General features: G+C 37.8%; 1 protein-coding gene across 1 annotated transcript; it reads left to right on the forward strand.

Moving 5' to 3' along the window:
* The first annotated feature begins 2,553 nt into the window (after window positions 1–2,553).
* Window positions 2,554–8,411, forward strand: si:ch211-114l13.9 (uncharacterized protein LOC796649 homolog). The gene is made up of 3 exons (XM_036557553.1): window positions 2,554–2,835; window positions 5,483–5,762; window positions 7,685–8,411. The coding sequence occupies exons 2-3, from the start codon at window positions 5,492–5,494 to the stop codon at window positions 7,858–7,860; spliced, it is 447 nt and encodes a 148-aa protein (XP_036413446.1). The 5' UTR covers window positions 2,554–2,835; window positions 5,483–5,491; the 3' UTR covers window positions 7,861–8,411.
* Window positions 8,412–11,622: the final 3,211 nt, after the last annotated feature.

The raw sequence follows: 11,622 nt of genomic DNA on the forward strand, positions 1-11,622 counted from the left end.
AGATTATATTCTGAATGTCCTCAATCAGACTAGACTATTCTGGTTGAGGCATTTACATGGACACATTCTACTACAATTGAGCTATTAGTCAGATTATTAACAAACTGTAACAAGATTATTAGCAGATTATCAGGCTGCATGTAAATATCGCTATTTTGACATACACATGCCATAATTTCTCTGCTGGCAGATTTAAACTGAGTTGAAGGGCCCAAATTCTTAGAATGGATCATCTGCAAGACACTTGAATTGATGGGGTTAAGGGCTGATATTTAACCCCTCAAAATTCCAGGCTTTTTACATACACTCTTTAAAAAGATGGATCTTCAAGGGTTCTTTAGTAAAGAAAATGGTTCTATACAGAACCATGAGCACTCAAAGAACCCTTTGTATGATTAAAGGGTTCTTTGCATTATGGAAGTGTTCTTGAGACTGTTGGAGAATGTGCTGTAGATGGTTCTATATAAAACCTTTTTGAAAAGGGTTCTATATAGCACCCAAAAGAGTTCTTCTATTGTTACAAGCTTGAGACCGTAGCAATAGAAGAACTATTTGGGTGCTATATAGAACCATTTGAAACCTCTACATCACATTCTCCATCAGTCTGAAGAAAACTTCCATAATGCAAAGAACCCTTTAATCATGCAAAGCGTTCTTTGAGTGTTCATGGTTCTATATAGAACCGTTTTCTTTACTAAAGAACCCTTGAAGCACCATCTTTAAAAGAGTATACTATGTCTTGTTATTCAGTAACTACAGGGACCTCAATGCAAACTGGCTGAGTTATTGTTAGGTTATAGAAGAGTGTAATAAAACGCTGGGCCTGCCAGTGAACTCTGACCATTTAAGGGGTTAATGTGTCAAAAAACGTCAAAAAAAAGTTGACCAACATTTGCTTTACTATACAGTTAAAAGTTTTTTTTAGGTCACACCTTTTGCTTTCTGTGCTGTCTGATTCAACGTATCCAGTTTCAGCTCTGGATTTAGGCCAGTATTTAAACAGATCAGCGAGTTTTAGTTTTAGAGATTTAAGAAGAGCAGGTGGATTACCATCAGCGGTGCAGATTTGGTCTGACAGGTTCGGGGGTCAATGTCAGGATTAGACTGATGGTCACTCGAGAGAACAGTGTGAAAAAAATATACTGACCAATTAAAATGCAACAAAGAAAAAATAAATTAAAATTCTACATTTTGAAATGCCTTATATAGCAATATTAAAGTGCAAGAATATGCATTATACATAATAACAGTCCCTTAGAGCCCCACACACGTTTTTTTTTTTTGTTGTTTTGTTTGTTTTAGTTCATATTGCTTGTATCATTCTTCATTATACTGCCAGAAAAAAAAACAAAAACAAAAAAACTTATAAATCATGACTTTGCTCCCAAAAAAATCAAGAACATTAAAATTTTAAAGAGCACACCACTTCAAAACAATTTTTTGCATTTGGTTTATTCACTATTTATTTATCACATTTCCCCCTGTGCATGCATAGTTAAAAAGTGTTTTGGTGTGTTTATGATAGAAATCATTACATACAAAATGAGCAAGGTCATATTTTTCTGTATAAAATAATATGATTGGTCAGCCCCCAAAGTTGGATATTGTGTTATTTTATATACAACAATAACTTATACAATATGAATTTAAACTATTTGTTCAAAATAGGAAAGGTATCTTTAGATATTGCAGTCAATATTTCAAGAATTGGGAATAAAGTTTTGAATAAAGTGATAAATAATGCACCGTAATTATCTATTTACATTCATTTTTGGTCATGTTATCTGCCCTGAGCTTTGATCTTTTCTTTTTAAATATGATGAATTCTGGAAATTGATTTCATTATTTTCTTAATTCTTAATGTTTACATTTTTGGTGGGGCCTCAGGGCCCAGTTTCCCAAAATCAGGTCTTCTTAACTGGTCATTTCAGTGTGATACTCACGCTACCGTTTAAGAATAGTCTAAGATGCTTTTTGGGGAAAATCCAGCCCAGAGTTTTAGAAAATTCTACAGTGACTGGAGAGGCTGTGGAACATTGAGAATGAATTAATATCCACAAAGCAGATAACTTATTGCAATATAAATAGATAATTACAGACTTTTTATCATTTAGCAACTTGAAATATTAAATAAAACATCTTGAAATACAGATGTCAATCTTATAGCCTTTCAAACTACATTGTATAAGTTATTATTGACTAAAACAACAGCAATCATTAATATGACAAGTGTTTCCAAACTTTTGAACAGTAATGTATCTTTTGATGCTGATTCATAGAGACAGTAACTGTAGAAATTAGTATTAGATTTACCACATTAGTCGCCCAGCGTCACCTAAATATTCTGCTCTAATCGAAGCCTAAACAAATGTGTTCAATTCTGATTGATTATTTTTAAGCAATTATCTTCCCGATATTTATATGATATCATTTTGCAGCCTTAGTTTAGCTTGTAAGAGGAGATGTCAAGAGATGTTTCCACGACCGTCCACAAGGGGGAGCCTGAGATACCTAACACCATCTTAAAGCTTGTGGAATGTATGGATATGAAACTCTAATGAGACACTCTAATGCGAACATATGAAATATGCCAAATTCTAATTGCTCATTAATTCCTAATACCTGCTTAATTAATTGACTGATTGTGATTGAACGCAGCACTGGGCAAAGCATTAATCCTAAGTGCTGTACATGATCTACTGGACATGTTAGGACAGGACAAAGAAGAGGAGGAGGTGCAACAGCAAAAATGAAAGTATGACTTACAGAAAGTTAAGGAAGCGAGGAAAAAGGAACTCAACCTTCTGAAGTCGACCAGTCTGCTTTGTTTTTGAGGTAAGCTGAATTACATCCTGCTATTCTACATCTGAATGTAATAGAGTATGATGGTTTTTGTGTAGTCAGTTTGAGACTGTTATCTGGACTTACAAATCAGGACAAACAAAATGCTCCATTTCACAACTTTACAGGTTCCCTCAAACTGCCCTGCTGGAAAGAAATCATAGAAACCATTAAAAGTGGCTATTTTGGTTAAAAAGTTCAAGTTTAGTTCTGTTACTTAAAGATTAAAACATAATGGTTTTGCTTTTTAATGGGGATTGGTAATATTGGTCTATTGGTTTGCAATAAACCTGACCAGTTTCTTGTAGAACACCTTTAGATCCTATTAGGAAACCATCAAATGCATTTGGAATCACCCACTGGTCACCTGTTAAACCATTAGGATAATTAATACTGCAATATCAACCCATTAAAAAAAAAAGCCAAAACACATTATAAAACCACCAGGAACCAATAGAAACACTGGGGTTTTTCATCAGGGAGTAAAGATCCTTGCCCTAAAGTAAAAAAGCTCAGGAGAGCAGAAAGCAGATATGTGCACACTAGGTCTATGCAGTGTTGTGTTTCATCTTCTATTACTATGGATGTTACATGAAGCCATAATCCTTCAAAATGGTACTTAATGCACTTCAGTAGCTCTCAGTCCTGGAAAGTGATGGACATCAGCCTATGTTATATTACCCCTATTGAAGTCCTCCAAAATCTGTATGTTAATTGATGAGCTCTTCCACAGAACCGTCAAGTTTCAAGAAGATAGAAGAGCATTTGTATTAGTTTAGTTCATAAAGTTACATCTCGGCCAACCTGACCATACTGGTCAAATTAGCTTGGTTATGAACTGCTTGACCAAGCTAGTTCGACCAATATGGCCAGTGAACCAGTTAAATTACAAATATTGACCAGCATTGGCTATGTTTAGCGTGTGTTTTCTTTACAGTGGTGGTGATAGGAACCAGGAGTCATAATATCCATAACACAAATATAGACATTTTATTTACTATCCAAAACCACCAGTGAACCTACACGAGTCTTCTGAGTTTTATATTGAATGTTGATGATGGAAAATAGTGATAAATATGAAAAAAAAAATTTCTTTGGGGAACATTTTGCCTCACAACACCCTGCATTCACCTTTCCACAATAAATGGATTCAAAAATGTATGTTTTAGGACAAAATCTTCTCAAAACTTTCATAAAACAGTGTCTCAGTCATCAGGCAGTGAATTCATAACCATTTCATGTAACTTTCTGTGAGGGAGCTTTTAGAGGTGGACGTCTGGTTCCTATCACCACCACTGTGAACAGTTCTGACTCTGTAAGTTATTGGAGCATTTCACACCAAACTACTCTGAATGACTCACATATTAACTGTTTAGAGATGCAGAAACTTTGAAAAGTCACCTTTAACATAGTTGCTGGACCTGCTAGGGTTCACTTCTAAGAAACCAGCAGAAACTTGCAGCTTTTATTTCAGCAGAATAACAAAACTTGTACTGGATGGAGTTTACTTCAGACAACTCTACACACATTTGGCTATAATGCCATCTTGTGGTGAAAGCCCATCAGTGTTGGCGTTCTGGTTTAGAGCCCCACACTGTGTCTGTTTGTAGGGTTGCCACTTCAGCCCTGTAAAGTTCCTGGACACTCGATCAGCAGCTTGATTTTTTTACTGAATTCAGTGGACGGGTAGCTGCGCTACTCAGATTTCAGTTCAGCTACAGAACCTAATCTACTCAGTTATTACACTGAAGTGCTGCTTAGTGTCTCATATCACCAACAACTGAGGGCAATGTGTACTATTTAAACCCATTATTTATGTACAAATGATTGGACTGGATAAAACTAGCAGTTTTAAACTTCATAAGAAATACTAACATATGAAAATGCTTGGATTCCTGGACATTCTGTGTCCAGGAATGTAATGATTTTGTTCCTGGACAGGCAACCAAAAACCTGGGCAATCCAGGGAAATCCTGGACAGTTGGCAACCCTATCTGTTTGACAGGCTTTGTAAGGATTGGGCAGTGTTGAGGAGTTAGAGCAGGGGTCATCAGTTCTGCTTATGTTTGGCCACTGTCCAGCACAGTTTCGCTCCTCTAACATACCAAATAATCCAGGATATTAACTGATTACCAGAGGTGAATAAGGTGTGTTTGACCAGAGAAATCACCAAACTGTGCTAGACTCTGGCCTTCCAGGACCAGAACTGATGACCCCTGATTAAGAGCGTTTTTTGTGACTTAATGTTTAGGGTTTTTCATTAAGGGACTTAGTGTTTCAAAATTCATTATTTGATGTAATTATCAAAACTCAGACTCTTGTAAGTGGCTTGTAGCCCCATGTATGTACCTTTTTTGGAGAAAAAAAGTAAATGTTATCACTCTATTGGGTCCAAATGGTCCAAAGGCCAATTTGTGTGAATCGAGCCAAGAAATTCAATTAAAAATATTTGTAATGTCCACCTGACTGTTCGAGAGATCCCCAATAGACCAGTATTAGGACTTCCTTACTTCCTTGAGCAATATTTAGGAATCCCACTGACTAAAAGCCTGTGTGCCTACATGTGCAATGGCAATTACTGGGCATAACTGTATAGACAATGTCATTTATGTATTATTTTGTCCTCTACTGCCCCTCACAGTACGGCAGAATGCCCACCGTCTCTACAGTGCTCGTAGACCACCTTGACGATCTGCTGGATGCTGAATTTAACAGGTTTAAATGGCATTTGACGGACGGCGTGGCAGACGGCTTCAGCCCCATTTCTAAGGGTAAACTGGAGAAGGCAAAGCAGCAGGAGGTCGTGAACCTGATGATAAGTGCGTACGGTCCATCGGACGCGGGGAAGATCACCGGGCGGATTCTCAGAAAAATGCAACAGAACAATCTTGCTGATCAGCTGAAGAAGAACCTTGCAGAAGGTAATGCAGTGTTCTTGTGGATAGATGGAGATCAAGAACCTAAAGACCACAGCACTGCAGTGTTTTCCATTAATTGAAGATGAATTCCACCAATTTTTCCAAATTTCTGCATAATTTTGTCTTTGTTAATGTAAACAAAGTCATTCAGAGTAGTTTGATGTGAAAAGGTTAGTTCTGGAGAAACTTATCGACTCAGGTATCTTTATGAACGTGCTGCACATTTTAGTGGTTCTCAGGTTCTGACATACCTGGCTCAACTTATCAACTAACTGCAGAACCCTAAACAAAGTGGGTTAGAATGCTGTAAAACAACGTTTCCAGATCCTGCTCTCATGTTTTTGTTGCCACACAGTATATATGAATACATTTATATAAGTGTTGATTGAAAAAAACTTTCAATAGCAGCAAATCTGAAACAGTATGTTTTTCTGGGTACTTGTTTGTCTTAGAATATCCTGTACGTACCCGTCCACCATGCATGGATTAAAAAAAAACATACATTTCAGGGCAAAACAGTATTTAAAACTGTTGTAAAACAGTGTCTCAGACATCAGACATCAGTGAATTCATAACTATTTCATGTAGTAACTTTCTGTGAGGGAGCTTTTAGAGGTGGACATCTGGTTCCTATCACCACCACTGTGAACAATTCCGACTCTAAGTTTCACTAGAAGAGAGCGTTTCACACCGAACCACTCTGAACGACTCTGTTTGCATCTCAACTATTTAACTATTTTAAAAAAAATGTGAAAAATATGATGGAATTCCTCTTTAAACCTATTTAGGTCAAAGTAGATAAACTATACAACTCTGCAGTGATGCTTCAGTTAGGTTGACACCTTCTGTTCTTACTACTGGGTGATAATTAGTGAATTCAGCATTATGACATTTTCCAAATATGCCAAAGTTAACATGCTATAAGATAACAGTTGTATGCAAAAATCTGGGCACCCTTTGTCAAATGATGTTGATTTCATAAGTGTACATAAGTGAACACATCCTCTACAGAGAACACACCTCTGCACATTTTAATACAGACTGTTTATTTGCTGAATTTAACATGCAAAATATGTTAAAATACATTTGACAAAAAAGCCATATTTGAATGTGTTCTCTGTATTAACTTATGTTCATCATGTGATCGGAGGCGCCCAACCTTTTGCATATGGCTATATTTAAGGTTGCATTAATAGATTGATGCCTGAACCTGAGCTTCCTGACCGTTGCTACTGTTACTAAAAGAACACCAGCACTCTCACAAACCCCACACAGCTTCCGCTTTTACTGAAATTACACCAAAGGGAGTTTTACTTTAACCAGACTGAAAGGAATTTTACTATTTATTCATTTTTATAGATTTTGAACTGTTCTTTCAGTACAATTTGAATGATGTACATTACAGTTCTCTGGAGATGATGTGTAAAGTGCCCAAAAACTCAATGTAAATTGGCAAAACTTATATTTATGGCCATTATTTTATTAACATAATGCAGCTTATCTATCAAATATATCACTAAACATGCAAGAAAAACTGAAAAGCACAATATCACAGTCTACACGATATGTTGCCCAGTGCTATCTGCTCTATAGGTTGATAATCTGAAGTGGTGCACACATTAATAAGGTCGGTTCCAGGTCAGGGGAGGCAATGCTCTGTGTATTTTAATGCTTTTCTTGTTCTAAATGAACAGAGTAAATACTCATCATTTAATTATCTGTTGATTTATGAGCTGAATCACATGACTGGACAAACAAAACTATGTTGTACAATGTAGTCCATGAACAATGTAACAATATAATCTCTGTCTACTGGGGTCAATTTCTTTCATTAGTGAACTCTCTCCCCTAAGAAACACGCCTCTATAAGCTTTACTGTAAGTCCTCCATCAACTTTTACAGTATCTCTCTCTCTCTTTTTTCAGTAAAAGACCAGGAAGACCAGGCAGACCAGGCAGATGGCGCTGTCTCCAGTCCAGCTAAGGCCTCTAGGGCTCCTCGGGTGCACCAGAACATCAAGGCTGATAGTAGCGGCAGAGTTTCGGCCAATGTTATTTCCGATGGCCAATTCCATGGCCCTACGAATCTTACCTTTAATTAATGAAAATAGTAACTGCAGGATGTTCTTGGGCCTCCTGGGGCTCCAGGGGTGAAGCAGACCATCATGGCTGAGAGTAGCAGCAAGGTTCCGGTGGCCACTACCATGGCCCTTTGACTTTTAACTTTAATTAATGAAAATACTGAATGCATTTTTACCAGGACAGCACTGTCAGTATGAACAGACCAAAAATGATGAACAAGTATCCATTTTATACATTATAACATATAGTCTTTGTTATTTTAGATGGTCTCACATGGATTTAGTCTACTTTTTATTCACTTGCATGCTGTGAATGCCACTATACATACATATATATATAGTTTTGTAATTGTGTAGCAGAGCAACTGAATCGCGATCTAGAACCAAGAGCCTGCTTCATAAGAGCCTCCTGCTTCTGTGTGTCATGCAGCATATTAAAGAACATGTCTGAGCCAATAAGAGATCAAGTGCAGTCAACAGTTCACGACATTTTGTTACAGAAAGAGACGCATTTATTTTTGCTGGAAAATGTTATTTCACAAAGTCACAATAAAACTCAGTTTGCATGTTTAGTGGGTTTAGTTCCACTGATTTGGTCCCTACTTGCCCTTATGTTGCATCTATGAAGGTCGTTTGATCAACTTAAATGAACAATATGGCCCCATTACAATTATTAGACTCGCTACTTAAACGTGTGTCATGTTTCACAGCACCGGCGGAGGAGGGAGGACGGGACAGTGATGAGCTGGTAATACAAATGGAACGCACTCGCCCTCAGCTGGTCAGCCTTAATGAGCTAATCAGTTAGCCACTGAGGGAAAATGTGCGTGAATGTGCTGTAGATGGTTCTATACAGCACCGAAAAGGGTTATTCTGTAGTTACAAGCATGATACAATAACAGTAGAAGAACCCTTTTCGGTGCTAAATAGAACGGTTTTCAAAAAGGTTCTATATGGAACCATCTATAGCATGTTCTCCATCAGTCTGAAGAACCTTTCCATGAAGCAAAGAACCCTTTAATCATGCAAAAGTTTGAGTGTTCATGGTTCTCTATAGAACCATTTTCTTGACTAAAGAATCCTTGAAAAAAAATCTTTTGCAAGTCAATTTCATTTTACAATTAAAGTCGACTTAATTTAGCAAGTCAACTTAATTTTGTGAGTCAACTTAATTTTGTAAATCAACTTTCCAAGTGATCATAATTTAAGCATTTCTCGAGTCATTGTTTTGTGTGCAGAGAGCACTGGTAGGGTTTCTCTCCTGTATGTATCCTCTGATGCGCTGTGAGGTACGTCGAGCGGCTGAACGTTTTACCGCACTGGCTGCACCTGTAAGGCTTCACTTCCAGATGCGTCCTCTGATGGTTTTTAAGGTTTGAGGGGTGAGAGAACTTCTTCCCACACTGCGAGCACTCGTAAGGCTTCTCTCCAGTCTGCGTCCTGTTGTGGGTTTTGAGGTCGCTCAACCGCATGAACGTCTTGTCGCACTCGGGGCACTGGTAGGGTCTCTCTCCGGTGTGTATCCTCTGGTGGTTGGTGTGGCTCGCCGAGTGAGTGAACGTCTTCTCGCACTGAGAGCACTGGTAAGGCTTTTCTTTGGTGTGCGTCCTTTTGTGGTTTTTGAGGTTAACTAACCTCAGACAAGTCTTACCACACCCAGGGTTACCAGATTGCTTTTGTAGTTTCCAGCCTAAAAAAGTACAAAATGCCTGAAAAAATGCCCAAAAAGTAGAGAAACAATCTAAGAGCTTTTTTTTAACCATAACATGAAATAACACAGCATTTAAACAACATGTCAGCAAATGAGCTTCCGCGTACATTAACTGCTGCTGCTGCTGTCAAAAATTAGCAGACAGGTATTGAAATTGTCTCTAGACGGTGCTGTTAGTACTTTACACACATTTTTATCACTGATACAAAAAACCAACCTTTTCACATAAGTTTTAGAGTCTCTGTCATAAATAAACTATAAATCATTTCTACAAAGTAATTACGTGATTTAACGTGTATGTGTCTAATTCTTTAATTTACATACCTTAAGGAGCCCGTACAAACTCATCAGAGTTTTGGGAGTTTTAAGATTTATATGAATAGCAATTGACATTAAATTAACATTAAATGTATATCAATAATATTGCAAGAGTAACTATTCTTCATACACATTTTTTAAAACTTGTTTACTTTTATAGGCTCTGCTGAACAGATAACAAGCCGCTCCAACAACAGTCCACCAAGAGTCAGTAAAGCAAAGTAAACTGGACAGTATGTGTTTGATCCTCCATTATATGAACAATAAACTTATGTTAACTGTTGATGTTGATAGAAGACGATACAGATGGGCAGGGCAATGATGGATGATGGAATTTTATGTTGGATGTTGGAGTTAGGCTTATTCAACTTTAAGCTGCATTTTTAAGTAATGCAGTTAATTAATTAATTGCTGCTCCCATATTGGGCACAGTTAGGCAGCAAAATGACAGATTTTCCTTGTAAGACCAATAAAGTACATAACATAACATTTAAAAAAAAAAACCACCAAATAGTGAGAAACCAGCCCAAATTTTGTCCACTCACCAAAGGACTCCCTCCCTCCACCAATTTCAAGCAAAAATCACCAAATTTGGCAGGAACATACCCAATCTGGCAACACTGGCCACACTGAGAGCACTGGTAAGGCCTCTCAGAGACTACCGGTTCAGAAGACCTGTCACTCCAAACCCGCTGACCAATAGAGATTGCAGGTGAACACACTCTTCTAAGACCCGCCTCCACTGGAAATGTTCCAAAAATGTCAAAAGAGCAACTCCAGAAGGAAAAAATATATCAGCAAAATCACCAAATAGAAAAAACAAAAGCACAGATTGGCAAAACGTCCACATACACTCTCACATATAAAGGTACTAGACTTTCACTGGGTCAGTGCCCCTCTTGTCACTGGGGTGGAACCCTCAAGGGTTCATCTCAGTACCTTTAGTCAGGGAACATAACTGAACCATAATCCACTGAAATTATATGTTCTAAGCTGTACTGACTCCACACACCCCGTCTCGTCTCCAGGCTTTTATTTTACTGTTCTGTTTTAAAACATTCGGTTATGAAAAGGTACAAATACGAACTTTTCACCTGGAAAAACTTATTTAAGGTTCACAATCAGACCTTAAAACCACTGTTGTACCTTTGAGGGAACATTTACATTGTTTTATCTTGACAAATGAAAAATGTACCTGAACAGAACCTTTATTACCAACAGTGCAGCCTTTCAATCTACACTGTATAAAATATTATTGAAAAAAACAACAGCAATCATTAATATAGCAAGTGTCCAAACTTTTGAACTAAAGTGCATCTGTGGATGTTGAGATAATAGCTGTAGAAATTGGTTCTGGATTCACCTGGATTTATCACCCAGCGTCACCTAAACGTTCTGCTCTTATATAGTAACAATAAATACATCACCAAACATCGGCTTGAAATATCAGCCTAATCAAATCATTTCTCAGATTCTGATCAATTATTTTAAGCGATTATCTGTCTGATACTGATATGAATTCTACATCATCGTCCAGCCTTGGAGCTCGTGCTCTCAGAGATGAGAGGTCAGGAGATGGCTCAGTTCCAGGACCGTCCACAAGGGGGATGCAGGGCTGCGCGTGACCTGCTGGACGTGCTGACAGCACGATGTACAGAAGGAAGTTGAGTAAGTGCAAAAACGAAAGTATGACTTAAAGAAAGTTGAGGAAGTTCTGCCAAGTGAGAAAACAGGAACTCAGCCTTCTGAACTCG

Source organism: Colossoma macropomum, unplaced genomic scaffold (genome assembly GCF_904425465.1).
Source record: "Colossoma macropomum unplaced genomic scaffold, Colossoma_macropomum, whole genome shotgun sequence".
Classification (NCBI taxonomy): Eukaryota; Metazoa; Chordata; class Actinopteri; order Characiformes; family Serrasalmidae; genus Colossoma; species Colossoma macropomum.

Coding starts and splice junctions, on each gene's coding strand:
- si:ch211-114l13.9 (XM_036557553.1), top strand. CDS start 5,492: ATGCCCACCGTCTCTACAGTGCTCGTAGACCACCTTGACGATCTGCTG. Junction 5,763..7,684: donor GAAGAAGAACCTTGCAGAAG/GTAATGCAGTGT, acceptor CTCTTTTTTCAG/TAAAAGACCAGGAAGACCAG.